The sequence below is a fragment of the Astyanax mexicanus genome, chromosome 17 (genome assembly GCF_023375975.1).
Source record: "Astyanax mexicanus isolate ESR-SI-001 chromosome 17, AstMex3_surface, whole genome shotgun sequence".
Taxonomy (NCBI): Eukaryota; Metazoa; Chordata; class Actinopteri; order Characiformes; family Acestrorhamphidae; genus Astyanax; species Astyanax mexicanus.
In genome coordinates this window covers 25,983,572-26,010,067 of record NC_064424.1, presented here as the reverse complement: position 1 = coordinate 26,010,067, position 26,496 = coordinate 25,983,572, and the positions used below count along the sequence as shown (strand labels likewise).

At 40.8% G+C, this 26,496-nt stretch overlaps 1 protein-coding gene across 3 annotated transcripts in view; it reads left to right on the top strand.

The window, feature by feature from the left end:
• The window catches only part of shroom3 (shroom family member 3), a 104,911-nt gene that overhangs the window by 15,474 nt on the left and 62,941 nt on the right, over window positions 1-26,496 (top strand). For 2 of the 3 annotated variants that reach the window (XM_015601487.3, XM_007233962.4), the window contains exon 2: window positions 12,196-12,350. In XM_015601487.3, coding sequence (XP_015456973.3) covers window positions 12,196-12,350 — 155 coding nt within the window. Of the gene's footprint in view, window positions 1-12,195; window positions 12,351-16,411; window positions 18,042-26,496 lie in introns of those variants that run through there. The other variant, XM_007233963.4, reaches the window with a different exon arrangement.

Genomic DNA, 26,496 nt, shown 5'->3' with positions numbered 1-26,496 from the left:
TAAGGCCCCCTCTGCCCTTTTTTGGAAACAAGGTTTTCTTCACGTGAGTAATGACTCCTGCTTGGCCCTTCGACCGGTGGATTCCAAAAGGAGAAATGTGGAATGCTCAAGAAACTTTGTGAAGTTTCAGCTGCTGTGACGACGGTGGTTTAGTATCCCATTGTCCTGAGTTTTGTGTTTGTTTACAGACTCGGCAGTGGCAAACAGGAATCCCTCACAATGATGTTTTCTATTATGAAGAAGGATGTTACGCAAGAAAAGAACTAAGAACTGGGTCTCTGTACTCTCAGTTTGCACCAAAAAGGCGATTTCTGGGATTCCATCCTGAAGTAAAAGCTTCATACCAAGATCCAGATGATTCTGTGGTCTCTTGAGTTTATCTCCTCCAAACATATCATTGATCGAACACACATGCCTGTCAAGTTTGTGACAAAAGAGGTAATACTTCTTACTGTCACAGTATTTGTTTTTAAGGCTGATACACTATATTATAAAGAATTTGCTCACCCATTCAAATCATTGGACTCCAATCACTTACATGACCACAGGTGTATAAAACCAAGCGCCCATGCATTCAGACTGCTCCTATAAACATTAGTGAAAGAACGGGTATTGCTCTTAGGAGCTAATTTAATTTTAGCATGGTGCCGTGATAGGATGCCACCTGTGCAACAAGTCCAGTCGTGAATTTTTTTTTATTAGTAAATATTCCACAGTCAACTATCAGTGATATTATAACAAAGTGGAAGCAAATTTGAACAACAGCAACTCTCTCTGTCAACGTAAAAGCATGGTCAGTGGATGCTGAGGTGCATAGTAAGCAGAGATCGGCAACTTTCAACCAAGTCCATCATTACAGGCCTCCAAACTTTATGTAGCCTTTAGAATGGCTTAAGAACAGTGAATTGATAACTTCATGGAAGGGATTCCATGGCCGAGCAGCTGCTTCCAAGGCTTACGTAACCAAATGCAATGCAGGCGAGCAGATAATTTTGCCAGCGCAGTGTTGTCCAAGAGAAGGTTGCGATAAATTATGTTACTGTAATTTTAATTAATAAAAATATTCAGACACTGGATTAAAATATGACTGCTAGCTGGACTATGAGTCTAGGCCAACTGTCAAGCTGTTTGAGCACTCAGACTGAGAGTAGGGATTGTGAGTGATTTCTCATGTTTAGCAGCTCTAGTGATGGTACACTGTAGTTAGACACTTGTGTTACATTACATTACATTACATTACATTACATTTGGCAGACGTTTTTGTCCAAAGCGACAAGTCAAGTACAAAAGTAATAGGAGTTTAAAGGTAAAAACATCTTTAGATAGGGCTTGAAGGAGGTCGAAGGGAAATAATGGGATAGAGGAGTGAAGTAGGGGAGGTTAGAAGGTTAGAAGTAGTTAGTTTGTTAGAGGGGTTAGGAGAGTAAGTGCTCTTTGAAGAGCTCTGTCTTCAGGAGTTTCTTAAAGATAGCGAGAGATTCTCCTGATCTGGTAGTGGAAGGTAGTTTGTTCCACCATTGGGGAACTCTGTATGAGAATAGTCTGGATTGCTTTGTGTGAATGTTTGGTAAAGCGAGGTGACGTTCATTGGAGGAGCGCAGCGGCCGGGAGGTGTTGTAAGCCTTCAGGAGTGAGTGCAGGTAGGAAGGAGCTGTTCTGTCATCACCTTGTAGGCGATTGTAAGAGCTTTAAATTTGATGCGAGCATCATCTGGTAGCCAATGGAGCTCAATGAGCAGTGGGGTGACATGTACCAAGCAGGGGTAACACTATAATGTGCAGAACAGTGTGTCATGGCCGGTTTTTGGAAACACTTCTCTAGTTAAATGCGAATGGGAAAATGGTACATTCACATTACACAGGCGCATTCGCAATTACTCCTCAGGTAAATTAAACCTGACAAGCAGACTTTATTTTGATATACAGTCATACCATATCATAAACCAAAATTAAGAAAAATAATCCTTAGATTAATACATTTTTTTAAACGTTGGGTGCAGTTCTAATAGTAAGTCGTATTTATACTTGTTTACTTTTTGTACAGGCAATGTATTCTGCTCCTCTCTTTTAAGTCTGGGGCTCAGTGGTGGCTGGGAGCTGACTATGTGCTGACTGTGTTTTGCGGGGGGTCACTGGGTGTAGGGTAGGGTGGGCTTCTGTGTTGAGTCTGAAAGCTCTGGGCTGTTTGTGGCTTTGATGTGGCGCTCGGTGGCTAGCAGGCCTTTGTGGTGGGCGCAGCACTGAATGGCTGAACAGAACTGAAACAATAGCAGAGGAACCCCCACCACCGTACTCACCCTCACTCACTCACACACACATGACACCAACACCACTGTCACTATGGCAACGGGGCGACCCCGGGACGCTACGTGTAGGAGACAGGAGACAGGAAAAAAGGACGATAGGAAACAGAGGAACAGGATACGTATCTGGAGAAAGAGAGAGAAGAAAGAGTAATACACTATATGAATTGGGACACCTGCTCTCAATTTATTCACAGTTTCTTTTGAAATCAAGGGTATTAAAAAAGAGTTTATTCTGATTTTGTCTGAGCAACTGTCTCTACTGTCTGTGGAAGACTTTCTGCTAGATTTTGGAGCACTGCTGTGAGGATTTGATTGAGTTCAGTATCAAGAGAATTGTTGAGTTTTGCAAAAGTATAAGATGGAGCATGTTTGTTCCAAAGAATCCTATTTTATTTGCAGTCTTTCTGTACAGCGACTAGACAAGCTGTGTGTGTGGATTTGCCATTTGTCAGCAATAGTGCAACTTAAAGTAGCAGAATGCCTTAATTAAAAGGGGTATCCACAAATATTTGGACATATTAATTACATTGATACATTGAACGCATTGAATTCACAGGCATGAAGCACAAATCTGTTTTGACATTATTTGTTTTATTAAGTAGCATTGTCACTTTTTTCACCTTAAACAGCAGCTTCTGAATGATGTTGATGCTTCACTGGGTGTAATCCGGAGCATCACATTTACAGTGCCCTCCATAATTATTGGCACCCCTGGTTAAGATGTGTTCTTTAGCTTCTCATAAACTGAGTTTTGTTCAAAATAATATAGGACCACGATGGGAAAAAAAGTAAAGTCCAACCTTTAACTCAAGTAAATTTTAAGGGGGAAATAAAATCCCTGACTAAGAAATAATTATTCTTCATAAAATCACCTGTTCCACAATTATTGGCACCCCTAACAATTCTTAGGAAATAAATTTAATAAAAGTGTTTCTGTCACTTCTACAGTAGTTTACGAAGTTGATCAGAGTATGTAGGAACATTTAATTAGTAATTCACAACTTCCTGTTTCCCTGGGGTATAAATATGACGTGACACAGAGGCCATTTATCTTCAACATGGGAAAGACAAAGGAACATACCATTCAAGTGAGGCAGATGTGTGTTGACCTTCACAAGTCAGGCAATGGCTACAAGAAAATCGCTACTCGCCTACACCTGTCCATATCTACTGTCAGAGGAATTATTAAGAAGTTTAAAACAACTGGAACAGTGGTAAACAAGCCTGGACGAGGACGCAAGTTTATTTTGCCACCACGCACAGTGAGGAGGATGATAAGAGAAATAAAAAGTTCTCCAAAGCTCACTGTTACAGAATTGCAACAAATGGTAGCTTCTTGGGGTCACAAAGTCTCCAAAACAACCATCAGGCGCTATCTACATGCCAACAAGCTGTTTGGGAGGCATGCACGGAAGAAACCATTTCTCACTCACAATCATAAACGCAAACGTTTGGAGTTTGCTAAGCGGTACTGGGACTTCAACTGGGACCGTGTGCTTTGGTCAGATGAAACAAAGATAGAGCTTTTTGGCAACAAATGCTCTAAGTGGGTCTGGCGTAACACAAGAGCTGAGTATGCAGAAAAGCACCTCATGCCCACTGTGAAATACGGCGGGGGATCAGTGATGCTGTGGGCCTGTTTCTCTTCTAAAGGCCCTGGGAACCTTGTTAGGGTGCATGGCATCATGAATGCTCTAAAATACCAGGACATTTTAAAACAAAATCTGGTGGCTTCTGCCCGAAAGCTGAAGATGGGTCGTCACTGGGTCTTTCAGCAAGATAATGACCCTAAACATGTGGCCAAATCTACACAGAAATGGTTCACCGCACACAGAATCAAGCTCCTCCCATGGCCATCTCAGTCCCCAGACCTCAACCCCATTGAAAACCTGTGGGGTGAGCTGAAGAGGAGAGTGCAGAGGAGAGGACCCAGGTCGTTGGATGATTTAGAGAGAATGTGCAAAGAGGAATGGTCAAAGATCCCTCTTTCTGTATTCTCCCATCTTGTGAAACATTACAGGAGAAGATTAGGTGCTGTTTTGTTGGCAAAAGGGGGTTGTACAAAGTATTAACATCAGGGGTGCTAATAATTGTGGCACACATGATTTGATGTTAAATAATTATATACAGACTGAAACACTGCTACTGCACTTTGTAACTTTGGTGAAGTGAGTCATATTTGTTAGGAATTAACCAAAATGAACATTTTTGTCTGAAACTGTCGCTGATAATAATTAAATTAAATTAAATTTAAGTATTAAACATTTTGAAAACATATTTTGAGTTTTTGGCATCCTAACCCAGTTCTTATCCTAGTTTATAGTAATATCTAATTCCGCCTTAGTAATTGGATTTTCAATCCACCTTATATGGTATAGGCACAAGGTTCTGAAAGAAGGCACACTCCCTCCACTCCCTTGCAGTGTGGGGGTGTAAATGTCATCACATGGATTCTTACAGTGCCTGACACTCTAATCTGCTCTCTGGTGATGATGTGTGTGGGTGTGCGTATGTGTGGTTGGGTGTGGGTGTGGGAGTGTGTGTGTTTAAATGTGTCAGCAACAACCTCTGTCTGCTGATGGCACAATAGCAGCTCACCCTCATGACATCAGCCTTTATAGTTAGTGTTGGTGTTATATTCTAAATAAAGGTATTTAAACTGAGGAGTAAATAAAGTATCTGAATGTGAGATATAACTGTCAATCACACTAAAAAAGAAAGAGGAGGAGGAGAGAGAGGAGAGAGGAAGTGAGAGAGGGAGTAATGAGACAAGAGGACATGCAGTAAACCAAGAGGAAAAAGGGGGGACAAAAGAGGTGAAGACAGCAGTAGGAGAGGAGGCAGTTAAGAGAAAGGGAGTGGGAGAGAGGACGATAGGGAGATGAGAGAGAAAGTGGAGTAGAAGGAGTAGAGAGTATACCAAGAGTAGGAGTGAAGAAAGATTGGATAAATAGGAAGATAAGTAGTAGAGAGAGGGGGAGAAAGAGGAGGTGAGAGGGTGATGAGAGGAGATGGGAGAGGGTATTAGGAGAGAGAAACAGAGGGAGATGGAAGAAGTGAGAAAATGGCAGGAGGTGAGAGAGGAAGGAGAGTGGAGGTTAGAGGGAGGTCGGAGAGGCTGTAAGAGAGAGAAAAGGAGTTAAGAGAGAGGACTGACCGAGAATGGGAGGAGAGAGGAGGTAAAAGAAGGAATAAGTGGAGTAGACAAACTAAAGAGAGAGGACAGAGGAGCACATTTAGGGAGGAGGTGAGAAAGAGTTTAGAGAGGGAAGAGACAAGAGGAGACAGAAGGTAAAAGAAGTGGAAAATGTACTTTAACAAACTTCTTTGTTTCTTGAACACCACCCAAAATCAAAAATAAGTCTTCATGAAAAATGGTGCAGCACTCATCTGTGCCAAAATGAACTTCTTTATTTAATTAAAAACATGATTTTTGGCACTAAATGCGTGCTGAACTATTCTTCACAGAGGAAAATGAAGGAAAGGAAGAAAAAAAGAAGAGACAGTAAAGGAAGAGAGACATAGTGTGAAAAGGTAAAGTGAAGGAAAGGTGATAAAGGGAGTAAAGAAAGAGATAAGTAGTAAAGAGGAAGATAAGAAGTAGAGAGTGGAGGAGAAAATAGAAGAGAAGATATGGAGGGAGGAGGAAAAGAGAAAAGAAAAAAGTGAGAGAGATAGGAGATGGAGAAAGAATAGGAGAGGAGAGAAAAGGGGAGCAATAAAGAAAAGGAGAAAGTAGGAGAGATGGAGGAGTCCAAGAGATGGTAAAAGAGTAAGGCCGAGAGAAACAAGAGAGAGGTAAGAGGAGAGAAAAGAAGAAAATGTAAGTAAAGTGAGTGATACGGGAGGACATGCTGGTGAGTGGGAGGAGCTTGTGGGATTAGGAGAGAGAAGGTTAAAGAGGCAGTTAAGAGAGAGAGAGAGAGACATGAAGAGAAAAAGAGAGTGAGATGAGATGCAAGTATGCAAGAGTGGAGGTTAGAAAGGGGATGAGAGAGGAAAGAGAGGAATGAAAATGAGAGGAGAAGGATAATGTAGGGAGATAGACAAGTGAGTGAGTTGAGAGAAAGGGAGGAGAAATGAGTGGAACAGTCAGGGAGGACAGAAAGGTGAGGGAAATGAAGGAGGGAGAGGAGATGGGGAATGAGACAAAGGGGAGAGGAGATAAGAGGTGAGGGAGGGGTAGGAAAAAGAGGAGATGTAGAAAGTGAGAAGTGAGGAGGAGAGGGATAAGTCAGGAGAGGAGAAAGGGGTTGAAGGACAGGTAAAAAAAGAGACAGGAGGAGAGGCAAGATGAGAAAGAAATAAATGACAAGACAGAGAGACACAATATAGACAGAGAGAGGGAAAAGAAACTGAGAAAAGGAGAAAAAATGAAGGGAGGACAGGCTGCTGAGTTGTTGATGTGAAGTCTCTGTGGGGTCTGAGCTACAGATCCAAACATAAACGAGCAGCACACACACACACACACTTCAATATTCTTTCATATTATTACTGAAATTTTTCTCTTGCTTTCCCACACACACACTGCCCTTGCCCCCTCACCTTCTCATCGAGAACTGGGAAGTGCAGGCCGGAATGCAGCCCAGGATTCTGGCATCAGTCCAAGACAGAGAGAGAGAGACAGAGTGAGAGAGACATAAAGAGTGAGAGAGAGAGAGTGAGGGGAAGAGAAGGAGAGGATAAGAGACTGAGTGAAGAGAGAGAAAAGAGGAGAGTGGAATGTCAGTACTGAAATTTGCAAGAGCTCTTGCTGAAAAACGAAAGAGAGATACATACACACACACACACACACGCACACACACACACACACACACACACACACAAGGACGAGCCAAACACACACTTGACGTAGCTGGGATAATAGATGCAGCCTCTCCTCTTAAGCACAGCTTTTTCTGGGCCTGCTTCCAAACACATCGCCACTGGCCTCGCTTTAGCATGAGCCATCAGAGGGACAGCGACCTCTGACCCCAGAGGCGAGGGCGACGGGAAGGTTAAGGGAATTAGGCGCTTTGTCCGGCCCGGTTTAAAGGCTTTGTTTGCACTGCTTTTGGCTCCACTTCTGTAGTAAAAGGCGGCTATTCACCCCTTTTCTGCTGGAAGTTAAGTAAACCCGTCTGCGGGCTTTTCTTTCCGGCTGCGCTCGTGTAGACTGAAGGGATAGACCATGCTTGCTCTCCTGATTATTCTAAGCATGTCACGAATAGCGCTCAGCTCCATCCACTTTTTTGTGAACGAGGAAAACGAGGAAAAGAAAAGGAAGGGAGGATGTCGTAGGAAGCGAAACAAAACAGGACGCAGTTTTTATGAGCGTGTCAAGTGAGGACTGTGACGCATATCCATCGTTCCCGGGTCTCTAGGTCACCTCCACTCTCTAGGTCAGCTGCAAAGTCACGCTCTTCTGCTTCCAACTTGCTTGACGTGATCCTGTCTAGAGGAATGATGAACGAACTAGCAGAGAAGTGGCAAGGGCATCCAGTGAAGGTGTGCTGGGAATTGTGTCTGTTAAACTTTAAAAACAGCCTGCCCAGATGTGAGGGCTGAGGGCAGTGTCCTGGTGGTATCTTGAAGGAGAAACCAGACACTGCTTCACTCCAGAATGCTGCTATTTAAGGTCTGCGTCAAACAAAAAGGTGCTACAGTTACAGTACCAGTCAAAAGTTGTGACACACCTCTTCTCATTTAATGTTTCTTTCTTTTTATGAATTATTTACATTGTAAATTTAATATTAAAGGAAATAAAGTTATACAGGAACACATGTAGAATGATTTGGTGTTAAAAGAAAAATAAAAGAAAAGGGTGGAGTAAGAACTACTGGCTGGGGTTAAAAGTGGAATTAAAATAAAGCAGCGTAGTTAGAAGATAGATGTTTAATTAGAGGAAGTTGGTGAACTGGACTTGGTAAATGGAAAACAATTTGAAGGTAGAAAAAGGGGTGGGGTTAGAAGCAAGACTAATAAAAAGTTGAGTGTGGTAGAGTAATGGGGTGAGAATATCTAGGTAGTGTTTTGGCCAATCCAGAAGCATGCACCTGTGAATCGTCAAACATGTGGAGTTGAGAGATCACTTTTAAACTAATTCTGAAGTCTCAGCTTACTTGATACCTTGTGTTTACAGAATACATTACATCCACATACTGTGTCTGTAACAACTCTGCGAGAACAGTTCCTAGGATGCAGATAAAGCCTGCTCTTTATCTGTATTTATCACTGCTCGAATGGTCCTTTAGCTGAAGAGAAGTCTTAATGCAGGTCCCAGAAGCTTTTACTGAATCTGATCCATTAAGGTCAGCGTAAATGCCGCATACCTCGCTCCTCCGGTGGGACCGTTTTAACCGTTACACTGCCTGAGTGCTTCCTGTCACTAGACTCTTTAGATAAGCCAGTGCTGGCATGGGCGTTGGAGGAGCTGCCCTTTTGTTCTGATCTGGGACTGTGGACACTTCCAGGAGCTTTAGGCGGATGTAATGGATACACACTGCCCTGTGTGGCTAATGTGAAACCCCCTGAAGGGAAAGAGGCGAAAACGCTGATCTAGAAACAGCAGCTCCATTAGTCAGTTTACTTACGTTCTGCGTTAAAAAAAAAAAAAGCAAAAGCTTGTTCTGGGTCTAAATTTAAACCATGGAAATACTGTGGTGTAAGATTTCGTATGGGAAACTGGTAGATACTGTGAAAAAGTAATTGCCCCCCTGCTTTCAATAGCTGGTTACACCCACCTTGTAACGGCAATACCTTTGACTAAGAACTTTTTGTTGTTTTTTAATTGGTGCCTCACAATGCAGTAGGGCTACAGCTCAGGGACATTTTGAAGGCCTGCGAGCACAAAGTGCATAGTTTAGGTCCTGCCATAACATTTCTACAGAACTTTGGTCTAGACCACTGATTTTTCATTGTTTAATCATATTAAGAAAGTGTTGTTACTGGGATCCAGTTTGGCTTTCCAAATGGGCCCCATCATTACAGCCCACCTTAATCTCATGTGTCTCATCTAGATGTGCAGTGTACAATTCAGAGTTCCTTTTTAATGCCTCCTAGTCTCATCCCTGACCCTAAAAGGGCCCATCACTGACATCTATATGTGGGACCAACATGGAACCTGGGAAGTTTTGCTAAGTGGGCCTATTCTTTTGGATTAGTACTTGTTTATTTAAAGCACATGTGTCAAACACAAGGCCCGCGGGCCAAATGTGGCCCGCCACGTCCTTTTATGTGGCCCGCGAGAGCTTGTAAGATCTTAGTGTCTATAATAAATGGATCAGAAGCGTGCTTTGACCAAAAACTACGTTTCCCACAATGCTTGTCGATTGTATTACCCGCGAAGTTACGGCTTACTGCCACTACACGGCAGTGTAGTCATTGATGTGGAAACCCTGCCGGAGGGAAGGCGTAACTTCGCGGGTGAAATGTTTATCCCATAATGTCCAGAAAAAGAGAAGCTGATTCAGACGGACGGCTGTGCTTCAAGGCGAAAGAATGGTATGCCTTTTGTGTTACGAAGAGTGTTACTGACCAAAATAAACGCTTTTTATGAGAGATATAAGTTCTGTGTAAATATTTATAAGACAATAGCTGACAAAATCTGTTTTAATGAGGTTAATAAACATCACTGTGACAGCGCTAGTCACAGTTTCACCGCAGCAAAGGAGGAGGAGGTGAATCACTTATCTAACCAGCCTTTACTGATTTCTGCTCCAATAACCCTTTCAATAACCTCCAATAGCCTTTTATAGTCTTCAGTAGCCTTCAACAGTCTAACCCTGCAGCCGTGGTGTGTGCACTAAACTCCGTAGTTATAAACATTCTGAGGTTAGCAGCGCGCTAACTGACCTGTTTATAATGTAACGTTAATCCGAGCAGTGACTCCGTGACGCTGCTCTGAACTGCTGCTGTTAGCTGCTTGGGCTGAAAGATGAACTGTAGAGAGCTGTATTATCCGGTTAGTGGGGTTAAAACCTTTATTTCCTACACAGAAGAACTTAAAATGTTTTAAAAACGCTCCAGACTGGCTGAGCTGAGCCTGTAGCCCGTGGCTGGGCTGTAGCTCTGACTCAGTGAAGACAGCGGGGGCTTGTGCTGCTGCTGCAGCTGCCACTAGTGGTTGGATGAGGAACTGCTAAATCTGAGGAACTGCTAAATCTATCACATATTCTTAACAGCTCACAATTTTTGATTTTATATTTATTAAGCCTTATTTCAGTATCAAACGTTTTGATCAAAGTTAATATAACTTGTATTTTATGTCATTTCTATTCACTTGAATAGTTTGGTTCTTGATTGATGGAGTTTTTGGATTTCATAACATGACAAATTAAAAGGATTTATGTTAATAGAGCAACAAGCAAACATTTTTTCCATTTAGAGTTATTTAACATTAAAGAGTAATTACATTCATTTTATATTACATTTGGTTACATTTTATTACATTTATAAGTTACATCTGGCCCTCAGAGGACAGCCAATATGCCAATGTGGCCCTCGGCCAAAATGAGTTTGACACCCCTGATTTAAAGTGACATGATGTCACATGTAAACTTTGCAATGTTCTGACTGGCCAGATTAGTGTAGGTACCATGCAGTGAAAAAATTAGCATTAGACTGTCACCCTCTGTCAGTGGACTAACACCCCATCCTTGAATCCTTCATATGAAAAACTATTTGCCCCCTTCTTTTCATCACATGGTTATTCTCACCTTGTGCAGTCCAAACACTTGGCGTAGGTATTTATCAATGTCTCATTATGCTGTGTCTTATTATCTGAGCATTTATAATCTTGTTCTTATTCTGACACCGATCCTGTTTGTGGTCAGAGGTTTTCTGATGGATGGGACCTTATTTAAGATTACACAGATTTGCAGTTATTTAGATGTTGTTCAGGGGTTATGTCCCACTTCCTAGATGATTTTTAGATTCTTAGTTTTTGTGAGGGTTTCCATGGACATTAGATTGCCAGACTGGGCAGATTCCCCGCTTATCATTTTTAACCAAAGCAAATTTGGTAATTACTGGTTATGGATGCTTTATTCCAGTACCCGATAGTAATTTAAACAAGAATAAAGTAGTATCTAGGCTCAGTGGCATCTAGGATAGACCATCACATACTACTTTATTTTAGTGGTAATTTATGTATGTTGCTCAAGACGGATCGGTATTCCAATTTTTTTGGAATGTGTAGCAGTAAAATGCATGAATGCATGTATAATGAGGAAATGAAGTTGAGCAGACATGAATAACATGGGTTTGAACTGTCTGCAATCAAATACAACTCAAAGTATATGCAAGAAATTCTACTTTTTAATCTTTTGTTGCATTTCCCATACTCTCTAATTTATGATTGTAATAACATTAATAAAAACATCAGTGATATATGAGCTTTTAAATAATGCCTTGAGTTTATTACATATTTGTAGAACATTTAACACAAAACTTTTTAAAAGTGTAATAAAGTGGAACTATTCTATATTTGCTGAAGATGCAAATAGATACATTTTTTATTAGTCATTCTTGCATGTGGATGGTCAGCTTTAGAAGAGACTGCTGCTTTGGCAGATGCTGCCAAAGATACTTTCTGCATGGTGGACCTTTATAACTCAGATGGTCAGAGCATTATTAATGTGTGTGTGTGTGTGTGTGTGTGTGTGTGTGTGTGTGTGTGTTCCTAGTTCCAAAGAAAACATTCCTTGCATTTTTAGTGCGTGTGAATTTCTTCTCCAGCTCCTGTTTGTGTGAGAGTGTGTACCACATCTTTTCTTTCTCTCTCTCTCTCTCTCTCTCTCTCTCTCTCTCTCTCTCTATCTCTCTCTCTCTCTCTCTCTCTCTCTCTCTCCGTGTACTTCTCACATCTTTTTTCTCTCTTTCTTTGTGTGTGTGTGTGTGTGTGTGCGCAGGTCGAGGAGGGCGGCAAGGCTGGGTTGCTGGAGTGCCCCCTGTTGGCAGGAGATGAGGTGGTCATCATTAACGGTGTGGAGCTGAGCGGGTTCAGACAGGAGGCCATCTCTCTGGTCAAGGGGTCTTACAAAACCCTAGAGCTCACCGTCCGCAGGTAAGGACTCTTCTGAGACATGCTCACGTGCACACACACACACACACACACACATACATACACACACTTTAATATCCATCTGCTGTAATGTTTTGTTTTAAATATCATATATATCATCCTTTACCTAATTATTATAATTCAGTGGTTGAGATATAATTAGTGTCAATCAGAGTTAATCACAATTAATTGTAAAAAAAATTAACAAATTTAAATTTGGGAGTGAAGAGAACATTGCAGGACACTACTACAACGCAAACACAGACCTTTTATTTAAAAATCAAACTCATGTTTCTAATAGACAGTTGGCACTTATTCATTATCTGTTCCAAAATTAAAGATATTAAAAAAGATTTTTTTCTGCTTTTGTTGGAGTAACTGTCTGTACAATACAATGAAGACTTTCTACTAAATGTTAGAGTATTGTTGTGAGGGATTTTGTTTGCATTCAGTAACAAAAAACATTAGTGGAGTCAGGATATAGGATGATCACCCCCCCCCCTTTCATCTACAACTCCCACAAACATCATCTGAGAAGTATACAGTAATAATGCTCCAAAACTTTGCTCATCTGGGTGCAACTTAATGTAGCTGAATTGCATTTATTAGTAGGAGTGTCCATTAATGTCTGAATATGTAGTGTGTTTGAAAAGGTTCCTCACTTTTTTTGGAAATAAATAAGTAGTTTATAAACTATAAACTGTTAATTGTTCAAAAAGCCAGCTCAGTGGATTTTAAGTGCTTATGTCAGGATTATTTTAAGTTCATAAATCCTGCTACCCTTAAAAATAAAAATATAAGTGCAAGTGATATAGTTAACACTGCTTAGTTTAGAGCAGACATGTATAAAGTTCTTGAGACCGAGGTAAAAGTACAAGTGCTCTATCAAAAAAGTGATTTGAGTAGAAGTTGAAGTGTTCTTTCAACATCAGGCAGCAGAGTAAGAGGCAGAACGGAAGCAGCTCGGTCTTCGAACAAGACCAGCTTGCTCGCTTAAATCGCTCAGTAATGAGGAGCTTCATCAAACTTGGTGACAGTGCAGAGCATCTACCGCTATGATAATGTGAATTTAGAAAAATTCATAACATTTTTAGAATTGTTATGAGAAACAATGCAGCACATAAAAATGCATCAGAGTAAAAGTATTAAACTCAAGAAAAATATATAGTGAATTAAAAAAGGAAGTAGAAGAAAAAATAATACTGAAGTAGATACAGGTTCTGAAGGTTCTTTGAAGCCTTTTATTGATTCAGATGATTCTGAATGGTCTTACATATATGTTTGTGGTTTTTATTTGTGGAATCATTGTGATGATTCAAATAAATCTGAGATTAATGAAGCATACTACAGATGATTCAAATATTTCACAGAATGATTTTTGTGATTCAGATGGCTCTAAAATTTATTTGAAGCATTTTGGTGATTCAGATGGTACTAAAAGTTCTATGAAACTTTGTAGTGATTCAGATGATTCAGAGAGTTAAGTGAATTGTAATGATTCAGATGATACTGAAAGTTCTATAAACCATTTTGATGTTTCAAATTGGCTCTAAAAAGGCCTATGAAGCATTTTAGTAATTCAGATGTTTATGTGAGTTCAGTGAATTGTTTTAATTATTTAGATGGCCAGTAGTTACAGATACAGCATTTTAGTACTTTAGTACAGTAGTGAAGTAGCACATATCTGGTGCATAGTGGTTACTCAGAGAAACCACTTCAGAAATGACTTTTTAGTCTCCACCTAAAATATCTCAACCCCAATCTGCTTTAGTTTAATGGTTTATAATTTGTCCATATCAGTAAATCTGACATTTTGAAAACAAATTCTCTGTGTGTCCGTGAAAGGGTTTGATGTTTGACTATATAGATATTCTAGAAAAAAAAATCAAGTACCCCTTTAATCGCAGAATCTACCTCACTGATGTGATGATCTTAAACTTGTGTTGAGTGTCGAGTGTTTTCTTCAAAAAGCGCTCTTTATCACACCTGAGCCGCAGGTGCAGACATTTAATACAGTCCAGTCATGGTGACTGGCAGTAGCACAGTTTAGCCTGTAGGGGGAACACTGTGTAGAGTTAATCCCCTGAGAACGCGCTGCCACACACAAAGAGCCTGTGTGTGTGTGTTTTGTGCATGTTCATGTGTGTGTGACTGAGAGGGGGAGGGAGGTGTAAAAAGTGAGGTTTTCTGAGGACACATATAATATGGAATTAGAATGGGTTAAACTGGGACATGGAGGGCAGAAAGACCCCTATTGTCACACAATACAGATACCTCCCAACACACTCACACACTTGCGCAAACACACTTGCTGTTTTTGTTCTAGTAGGACAGTTGATGTGATGGTTAATAATTTAATTGATTTTATGAAGCATTTTGAGGATTCAAATGGTTCTGAAAGTACTATGAAGTACTATCAAAAATGTTTAACTGGAACAGTTTGGTTCTGAAGGTTCTTTGTAGCATTTTATTGATTCACATGACTCTAACTTGTCTTGCATGCACTTTCATGGTGCTCCTTATTTGTGGAATTAATGTGGTAATTCAAATAATTCTGAGAGTTTAATGAACCATACTACAGATGATTCAAATAATTGATTGAATCTTTTCTGTGATTCCGATGGCTCTGAAAGTTAAGTAAAGCATTTATGAAGGTCTAAATGGTAGCAATAGTGAAGTAACTTTTTTTTGATTCAGATGATTCTGAGAGTTCAGTGATTCATGATTTAGTTATTCAGAGGATTCTGATGGTTCATTGAAGCATTTTAGTGATTTAAATGGTATTAAAAGTTATAGGAAACATTTTTGTCATTCAGATTATTCTGAATTGTACAGAAAGCAGTTTAGTGATTCAAATGTTTCTGACAGTTCATTAAAGCATTTTAAGGATTCAGATGATTCTGAGACTTCCTTGAAGTGTTTTAGTGGTTCAGATGAGGGTTACTGAAGTATTGTAGTGATTAAAATAATTATTAGAGCTCAGTGAATAATTTTAGTGATTTTAGATGATTCTGAGGGTAAGTGAAGCACTTTAGTGATTCAGATGATTCAGAGAGTTCAGTGAGTGAATCGTTTTAGTCATTCAGATGATGCTGCGAGTTTAGTGAATCATTTCAGTGATTCAGATGACTCTGAGAGTTCAGTGAATCATTTAATTGATTCAGATGACTCTGAGAGTTCAGTGAATCATTTTGATGATTCAGATAGTTCTGGCAGGTGTGAATACATTTTGATTATTTTACTGCAGCATTTTGATAAGTTGGATAGAACTTGGTAGATTTGATTGGTCTACTGGTTCTATAACATTTTGTGGGTCTGATGTTTTATTAAGTTTGATGGTTTCTGACATTTTATGATGTTTCTGGTTGTTACCGGAAGCATTTTGATGGCACAGGTGGATCATTGAATTATGTTGGTGGTTCTGCACATTCTGATGGTTCTTCAGCATGTTTTGATTGTTTTTTCTGATTGGTGGATGTGATCGTGATGGTTCACTAGCCTTTCTCAGGCTAAGTAACATGGAGGGATAATAGTAGGCATTGTGAAACACCTGCTGGGTTGTGTTTGTGTGTGTGATGGAGGGGGGTATGTTTAACAGTGCTTCAGGACCAGTGTGGTGGGGATGGGGGGCAGATTGAGTGAGTGAGTGAGAGAGAAAGAGAGATTTTATATTTTATAATATTGATCACAGGCCCAAGTTCAGCAGACCTGAAGTACAATATAGTGAGTAACTGATTGAGAGAGCAGCCAAACTTACAGACAGACAGACAGACAGCGAGAGAGAGAGAGAGAGAGAGAGAGAGAGAGAGAGAGAGAGAGAGAGAGAATGTGTCTATAGTACTAGTATAAAGAGGAGGTGGGCTTAAGATGCTCGTTTGCATACGAGTCTGGAGGTCATGTCCCGAGGGGAAGGAGGACAAGACAAGGAGACACACACACACACAGATTCTTGCATGCCTGACACACAATTTGCTACTCTAGGTGTTGTTCTATGTTGACTCTGTTAAACTATACTCACACACACACACACACACACACATACACAGAAACACACATAGCAGTGGCTAATACACCAGCAGCTAGCTTCAGCAAGCAGCCAGCGGAACCCAGCAACCGTCTCCACATGGCCTGTGATGTCATCACTCCCCTCTTCTGAGCAGTTACACAAGAGTGGACTTAGGACTCGGCATTCTGGGAAAGAGCAGCAGCAGGAGGAGGAAGTGTGGGCAGAGACCCGGACAAGACAAATGCTCGGGCTCAGGGGTGGAGAACATCATGCAGAAGTCTTAGAACCCCAGCCGCGTCTATCGAGAACCAGAGACTGGATGGACGTCTTGCTGGACTTTCCCTGAATAGTGATCATGATGGTCTGGAGAGAAATCCAGGACAGCCCAGGAGGAGCGTCTTTAGAGCATCGAATCCTGCAAACAACATGTTCGCTGTCTGAGCCTTTGCACCAAACTCTTACTTTTTGAAGCACATCTTAAGCCTTCAAATGTGGACTAGTGTTGCAGACACTCTTCAGACTAGGGTGCTACAGACAAGACAAGTGAGCTTTACTGTCTGAGGTAGCATAATTATAGTTGGAAATGATTTCTGTCTAGTGTACTTCTGAAATGTTATGGGCAAAATAGAACACTAGAGACTGTACAAACTAGTGCAATATATCAATTTTACAAACTAGTGAACTAACTATTTTAAAGAGTAGTACACTAGACACTTTTCAGACTAGTAAACTAGATACTTTTTTAAATTAGTGCACTAGAGACTTCACCATCTTGGACACTGTCTATTTTTTTCAATATCAATTAACAAAATAGTGAGCTATCCAGTTTACAAACTAATGCACTATACACATTTCAGACTAGTGAACTGGAGACTTTTTAAACTAATGCGCTTAATGTAGTGCACTAGAGTTTTTTACAAACTAGTGCACTACCCATTTTACAAACCATCCCACTATTTATTTTACAAATCAGTGACATAGACACTTTTAAACTAGTGCACTCATTTAGAAGAATTTGAAAAACTCAGACTAGTGCATTACAGTTTTAAAACTAATGCAGTATCCAGTTTTCAAACTATTGCACCAGACAAGTTTACAGTGTAGTTCACTATTAATTCTAAATTTATCACAATATCTGTTTTATTATCTATGCATTAAATTTTAACCTACTGCACTCAACACCTTTTGTGTGCTAGATAATTATCAAACTAGTACTTTCTCCATAGTGTGAGGCCCATTTAAGAAGAAGCCCTATCCATTTTACAGCCTAGTGCACTAGACACTTTTTTAAACTAGAGCATTAGAAACTTTTCAAACTACTGCACTATTTATTTTACAAACATGTGCACTAAGTTATTAAAATTCTTTAGCTAGCATTAGACACTTTCAATGCTAAAAGTGCATTAGACAATGTTTAAGTTGTTTCATTAGACACTTTTTAGCTATACTTTTTGGAGTACTTTAGACTTCTGTAGTTCTAGACTTCTGAGTTTAGAAATTATTGCACTTCACAGATTAGTGCACATCTGAGTGCAGGTCACTGCACCTGTGTTGGCTTTTGTTCTTCCGTGAAGAGGCACTGGGAGGTCTGAATGAGAGAGATCAGACTGGTGTCAGATGCAGCTGGTCTCGGATCAGACAGAAGAGGCTGTCATGGAGAACTCGGACTCTAGCACTGATTCAGAACGGTATGTAGCTTTACCTGTTCTTTAGGCCACACACACACACACACACTTACAATCACACACACACACAAGCAAGCACATGCTTAAAACACTTATGGCGTGTATAAATGCTTTAAATGATTTATGGTTTAAATGTAATTTAGGTTTTGGTTTATTAGGTTTAGGTTTATTATCTTATAATATATCATATTGTGTGTCATTATGTTTATATACTGAGGCCTTGTGTTATAGACAAAGTACGTTATTGCGACTGTACTGCTGCAACTCTGCATTTCAATGTCTTGTAATAAATGTGAACGCATTTAATACTGATATGATTTATTTAAAGCAGCAGATTGGTGAAAAAACAGATGAACAGGATTGCTTCCTTAGTTTAAAATGGGAGATGCTAGGCTAATATTGCTAATGAACACTGGCTTAAGAGATGGTCACTGATCCTGCAAGATCCTGGCACTACATTATGTATCACTTATATAATACAGGGGTTTCGATTCAGTTTATTACAATAAATTGTGATACTGTAAGCAAAAAAAATATATAAAGATTTTTTTATTATTGAAAAAAAAATCACTAGTGATGCCCCAACACAAAGAAAGTGAAGTAATTATAGACAATTAACAAAACAATTATACTGTTATATATTGATATTTTTAATCGATAGGCAGTTGAAAAAATATACTGTGTTTTCGAGAATCGGCACAATATCGCAAAAAGTAATATTACAAATAACTCTTGATATATCAATATTTTTACACCTTTAATCTCGTTAGTTAACACTGACTTTTTGATAATAAAAAAAATATAGAAAAAAATATTGTAATATCTTAATATATTAATACTACACCTTCAATCGATAGGCAGTTAATATATAAATATTAGTCATTAGTAAATTATTAGTAAGAAACTAAAATATTTTAATACATAATTTGCAATGCTTTGATATCTCAGTATTTTGTTGTGTCACTGATCTATAAACAGTTACTTAAAATTAATACTTTGTTTAAAATAATCAATTAAATATTTCAGGATGTAGTATACCAGTTTTTTGCATTTTTCATTTTAAACCGGACTGTTTTGAAGATCAGTGTAATTATTTTTAAAAATACTATTATAATGTTTTGATACAGCAATAGTTTCTTAATCTTTTAATCGATATTGTGTTTTTGCAAATTGATAAAATACTACAAAATGCAATATCATGATACTTCAATATATTTCAGTATTTTCTTACAGCCCTACTGTTAATTTTATTGGTATGGGGCAGTATGAGCACACCTGCAACCACACTGAGATCATGGATGGACAGATGGACATCCCTTTTAAGAGAGAGATCAAAGTGGAGTCTGAGAAAAAAGAGAAGAGAACAGGACGAGTAAAGAGAGAACAGTACAGAAGAGAGAGAAGGAAACGAGAGAGAGCAACAGAACAAGAAGGGAAAAGAAAGGATGTAGTCGCTGTGTGATACTCAGGAATGCTGTAAATATTTAACAATGTCTTGTTAGACGATGCTTCATTGCCAAGTGCCTCGCCTAGCACCTGCCCAGCTCTCTCTCGCTCCTTTTCTTACTCGCTCTCTCTCTTTCTCTCTCTCGCTCTCTTTCTCTCTCTCTCTTTCTTTTAAGCTTAATCCTTTCGTCTGTCTTTGTCTCTTTCATTTTTCAGTCTGCAGAAGGCTGAATTATTTGCTTTCGGTGTGATCACAGCTTAATCGTTGTTGTTGTGTCTGTGTGTGTGTTTGTGTGTGTATGTGTGTGTTGGGTTTGTCTGTGCTGTTAATGTGTAACCTGCCTATGCAAAGCAGCAGCAGCACGCCACCTGTTCAGTCCACTCCTCAGGAGTGAACAGCAGCTGACTGGTGTGGCATTCACATATGCTTATGAACATGACACACCTTTAGGCTGGGTGTACTGGGGGGGTGACATGACATTTGGGTCTAACAGTAGTTTCTGCATCTTATTGTTGTTTTCATCATCTAGTTACATTAAATGGACAAGATGGATATTTTTTATATTGCATTCTAAATTTCCAATTATTAATATAGAGTTGGTTCCCATTTGCAGCTGTAACAACTTCCACATTTCTGACAAAGCTTTCTACAATATATTTGTGTGTGTCTGTGGGACATTCTGCCTATACCTTCAGAAGAGGATTCTTGAGTCAGATTGTTCAGTGAGGGTAAGTTCAGGGTTCTGTGCAGGCCAGTCAGGTTCAGTCAGGAACCATACTTCTATGGACCCTGGACCCTATAGCATTATCCCTCCTCAACCAAACTTTACAACTGGCACAATGCAGTCAAACAGGTCATTTCTCCTGGCATTCTCCAAAACTAGACTTGTCTATTAGACTACCAGATAAAGAAGTATAATTTTCACTATATGTGCTATCGGTCTATTTATCCATCCATCCATTTATCTATCTGTCTATAATCTCAAAAAAGCCCTCAAATTGCTGCAAAACTTGGCTTGCAGTTATGTCTCATACAGATATGTAAATAATAAAAGATGTGGTTTGATTAGAAATGATTACGTATTGCTACAGGAGTGACAAGCACTTAATTTCTGCTGAACTGCTGGTGTGATGATCTGATGTGTCTTAAAATACGAAAGTCGGTTACCTCTAGTAGTGATTTAAGGCACACCAACAACTAAGTGTTATGTGCAGGACACGCATGATTTGTCTCTCAGGGCAGGGCTTTCAAATGTCATTGTAACCCAGGTGAAAGTAGACATTGACTATTAAATAGTTAATAAATAAGAATGAATATTAAGCAGAAATTCATAATTTTAATAATTTAGTTAGTGATATTAAAAAACGTATAAAATAAATAAATAGTATTAAAAAAAAAAAAAAACATTATTTCATGTTTTGGTACATTATTTTATCATTGGTTGAAGTTGAAAGGTCATAGCTAACAGCCAATCACAGCACCGATAGTCGTCCTCCATAGAGGACTCGGGGCAGAATCAACGCAGCACACACGGGTGAAGTCGCGTTGGAGAGTAGCTCCATTAAGAAGGAAAGAAAAAGAGAAGGTTTAAGTGGATTTCACAATTTATTTGTTTTTTTAAGTGTTGTTTAGTCTTCTGTCTATGCTGATAGACTGTGGTTTTGTTAGCGTTTAATTTGAATTACTCTCGAGAATCACGGAGGAAGAGTGGAGCTTGGAGCATCACGGCCGCAGCGCGTGATAAAAGTAGATGGCGAGCCACCCGAGTTAGGAGCTACGACTGGGACTGTGTGTTTGTGCGTCGAGAGAAACGATCTTTTTCCCATTCGGAGGGAGTGGACGTTGTAGCGAGGAGCCAGGGTCTCTCAGCAACCGCGGTAAGGCTGTTCAAATTAAAGTGCTAATTTCCCTCTGGATCACGTGAGCAGTGCATGGAGAGCTCGCGCTGCTGAGTAAAAAGGACCGTCTCCATTTTGTTTGCTGAAGGACTGTTTAGCACTAAGGACTCGATTTAATGGACATTGATACAGTTAGATGCTTATGCATATGCCTTGAATGTGTTTAACTGTAAGGTTGATTGATACTGCATTTACAGGTGTTAACTTTCTCATGTGGACTTAGTGATATGCCCTATGTTTTTTTTGGTTGTAATAACTTACTGATAAAGGGTAATACCAAATGCTTGTGATTTAGTTAAAATAAAAATAGGCCTAATTTGATTAATATCAAAGATAGATAATTAAAATAAATAAACCTAGTTATATCAAATAACTTCAAACCAACTAAACAAAAACCGATATTAGAACACTAAGAGCTCAATTGAGATACTAATTAAACTACTGAAACTAACTAAGTTAAGTTAACTAGAGAGTAAGAATTCAAAAAGGGTTTTCTTAACTTACAGGGTAACTGAGTAAATCTCAGATTCTTGTTTGACTCTCTTTTCATCCATATGTGATCATTTTGTCTGTCATGTGTTAAGTATGTAATGTTTTGAAGGATCCTATTTCTTAATACAATTCTACTTCCTAATTTTACATTTTTTTTCATAAAGCCGGCAATTCTAAACTTAACATTGGCCTGTGGTGTTTTCTCATTTGTTTTTGGTCAATGGTTATTTAATCAATAACTGCCCTTTACGAACCTAGTTCTGGTCCAACAGCATCCATCTTATTTTAATATTCGAGGTAAGTGCTACATAAATTTGGCGAGCTCAGCCAGGAGCAGTTTGGGTTAAAATAACAATAGTTGTTGATCAAGATAAATGTGATTAAGCATCCAGACCTAAAATAGACCAAGTCCGGCCAAAATGGAGATAGTTGAGAGAGAAAACGTTAAAGTGCCAAACTCAGTCATTATTAGTGGATTAACAGGAACAGAGCGAGATGTTGAAGTCACTGACTTCTTGGAAAAATATGGGCATATAGGGAGAGTTATTAGAATAGATGATCCTGACTCCCCATACCACAAACATGCCATTGTAGAGTATGATAGTGGAGCTGCAGTCACCGCCCTAGAACCAATACTTCCCCATAGCTATAATAGCCCAAGTGAAGTCATCTTCCACATCAAAGCCCTGTCAAGTGAGTACATCCCCACTGTGACCGAGAGCGCCACCCAGAGTTTCCTAAGAGAACTGCAGAAGGTAGCAAGACTAAGTGGAAAATCCTATGAAGACATCCTGCGAGAACAGCTATTGAAATGCGGAGGAACTGGAGCGGCTGTGAGCTCAGAGCCTGCAAATGAACCTGACACTGAGTCATCCAATATGGAGGTTCAGAGCGAAGAACCACCACCCGAAATTCCTCAGCCACGAGCAGCTGAACATGTTCTTCATGATAAGACAATAGAGCAGGCTGAATCCTCCCAGAGCCCGACAAAGTCGACTGTATTCAGAGCTGCCAGAGTGAATGAAGTTCCTCTTGCTGCCATGAGCTACACTAATCCACCAGAGGTGCAACGAATGGTCGTCGAGCATGTGGTGAGAAGCGAAGCTTCAGTGTCATTGATGAACGCATCATTCAGACTGAGACAATTTTCAGGCAGATGTCCCTGCCCAAGTCATGAGACAGACTTTGATACATGGCGGAACAGTGCTGAACTCATTCTCAAGGACCCAGCTCTGTCTGACTTACAGCGCTCCAGGAAGATATTAGACAGTCTAGCGCCACCGGCAACTAATGTGGTGAAGCCTTTAGGCCCAAATGCCTTGCCAGCTGCTTACCTCGACCTCTTAGAGTCAGCCTACGGGACAGTCGAGGACGGAGATGAGCTTTTTGCTGTATTCCTCAGTACATTTCAAGACTCTGGAGAGAAACCCTCTCAGTATCTACAGAGACTTCAGACAGTTCTTTCCAAAGCACAGAGAAGAGGAGGTGTATCTGCTGATGGAGTTGATAGGCACCTACTGCGTCAGTTCTGCCGTGGGTGCTGGGACAATGTCATGATAGCTGATCTCCAGCTTGAGCGCAAAAGAGACACGCCCCCTCCATTCTCAGAGTTACTGTTGCAGCTTCGTGTGGAAGAGGATAGGCAGAGTGCAAAAGAATCTCGCAAGAAGAAACATCTTGGTGCTGTGAAGCAAAGGGCCAACGCCCATCTGTTAGCTGCAAGCTCTGCTGAAGGTCCCCCAACAGCACAGAATGATATCGCTGAAATGAGAAAGCTGGTCACGGAGCTGCAGAGTCAACTTGCCCGATTAAAGACACAGAAAGCTGAGTCTAATGAGCCTTCCCCTGATGCTGTCGTCACAAAATTAAAGAAACAAGTAGCTGAGCTTCAGAGTCAGCTCACAGATAGGAGAGCTCAAGCGCCACGAAAGACCAAGGCCAGTGCACCAAAGGCGGGTGTAAAGCGCCAACCAAAGAGCAAACTGCCAGACAGTCCCCCAGCTGTTAGCCCTCGGCCTAGTAACAGACCAAGGCCATGGTATTGTTTTCAGTGTGGCGAAGATGGACATATTGCCACTGTGTGTCCAAATGAACCAAACCCGCTATTAGTAGCCACCAAGAAAGAACAGCTGAAAGAGAAACAGTCTCTCTGGGACAGCAGGAATGACCCTGCTTTCTCTCAGCATTTAAACTGAACTCAGCTCTCATTGTGGGGCAAATGAGAACTGAAATGAGTAATGATAGTCCCACCTCTGACATTGGACGCAGACATAAAAGATCCAGTGACACGAGAATCCCAAAAGGATTGATAGGAGCTAAATACACTGCTCATGTACTCATCGATGGACAGTCCTGCAGCTGCCTACTTGACACCGGATCCCAAGTGACTACGGTGTCACAATCATTCTATGAAAGCAACCTTGCTCACTTGAAGATCCACCCCCTGAATGACCTGTTGGAAGTAGAGGCGGCGAATGGTCAAACTGTACCCTATTCAGGCTTCATTGAAATTAACATCACCTTTCCGAAGTCCTGTTTTGGATCTGAAGTCGCGGTGTCCACACTTGCATTAGTTGTCCCGAGCACAAGATCCAATACACAGTCCAAATTTCTGATAGGTACCAATACCTTGGACTTAGTGTATGAGAACTGCCGCAGCGTGAACACCGATTTTCAGACCCTTCCATATGGGTGCAGAGTTATCCTGAAAGTAATGCAGCAGAGAAACAAGCAAAGAGAAGACAGTAAATTGGGACTAGTAAGACTACCAGGAAAGGAACCGAAAGTCATCCTTGCTGGACAGAGCTGTGTCATAGAAGGGCTAGCCCATGTCAACAGCCAAGCTCTAGACCGGTGGATTGTAATCGAACCCCCTTCATCATCCTTGCCTGGAGGCCTGCTAGCCACAAGCTGCCTGCTCACCTCACCTGACAATTCACCAAGGAATCTACCAGTGGTGTTGCGCAATGAGAGTAAGCATGACATCATTATACCAGCAAGGAGTGTCATAGCTGAAATTCATGCCCTGCAGGAAGTAGTTTCAAGCAAGCAAAGCCCTGCTAAGCTAGCACCATCCAACCTCCCGAAGCCCCTGAAAAGTGTAAAGCTGAACTTGAACTTTGATGGCTCTCCACTTCCATTTGATTGGAGAGAGAGGATAGAGAAAAAGCTGTATGCTATGCCCGAAGTGTTCGCTCTACATGATTCAGACTTTGGTCGAACAGATAAAGTCAAACATCAGATAAGATTGAGTGATGAAACTCCCTTTAAACACCGACCTCGACCGATACGTCCACAAGATCTTGACGCAGTACGGAGACACCTTCAAGAGCTTAGTGAAGCAGGAGTAATCCGTGCATCTGAGTCACCCTTCTCCTCACCCATCGTAGTGGTTAGAAAGAAGAACGGAGATGTAAGGCTCTGCATCGATTACCGCAAGCTAAACCTCCGAACCATCAAGGATGCATACGCACTACCTAACCTGGAGGAAGCCTTTTCTGCACTCACGGGCTCTAAGTGGTTCTCCGTACTGGACCTGAAGTCTGGTTATTACCAGATCGAGGTAGAAGAAACCGACAAACCCAAAACAGCTTTCGTTTGTCCATTGGGATTCTGGGAGTTTAATAGGATGCCGCAGGGGGTTACTAATGCTCCCAGTACTTTCCAAAGGTTGATGGAGCGGTGCATGGGAGATATCAACCTTAAAGAAGTCCTTGTGTTCCTGGATGACCTGATAGTGTTTTTGGACACTATTGAAGAACATGAGAAGCGCCTTCTTCATGTCCTGAGTCGTTTGAAGGAGTATGGGTTGAAACTCTCCTTGGAGAAATGTAAATTCTTTCAGGCGTCAGTTCGGTACTTAGGGCATGTAGTGTCCGAGGACGGTGTCGAGACCGACCCCGAGAAGATTGAGGCCTTAAAGACCTGGCCTAGCCCAATGAACCTGAAAGAGCTACGCTCATTTCTAGGATTCGCGGGGTATTACCGCCGTTTCATCCAAAACTACTCAAAAATCGTAAAGCCACTTAACGACCTCACTGCTGGGTACCCACCCCTCAGAAAGACTTACAAGCAGAAAGAGACCAATGGTGAGTACTTCAAGCCGAGAGAGCCGTTTGGAAAGAGATGGACGGATACTTGCCAGACCGCATTCGAGACAATCATTGACAAACTCACTACTGCCCCTGTATTAGGATTCGCCAACCCCAAGCTGCCGTATGTATTACATACAGATGCAAGTACAACTGGGCTCGGGGCAGCGCTGTACCAGGAGCAGGAGGGAGTCATGCGAGTTATCGCATATGCCAGCCGTGGCCTATCGAAGAGCGAATCCCGTTACCCAGCTCATAAACTGGAATTCCTTGCGCTGAAGTGGGCTGTATCAGAAAAGTTCGCAGATTACCTGTACGGTGTCTCTTTTACAGTTGTTACAGACAGCAACCCCTTAACTTACCTGCTCACCACAGCTAAGTTAGATGCAACGAGTTATCGCTGGCTGTCTGCCCTCTCCAACTTCAGATTCCAGCTCCAGTACAGAGCAGGGAAACGGAACCTCGACGCCGATGGCCTCTCACGACGTCCGCATGCTGAACCTGTCAATGACTTGGTGTCTCAGAAAGAA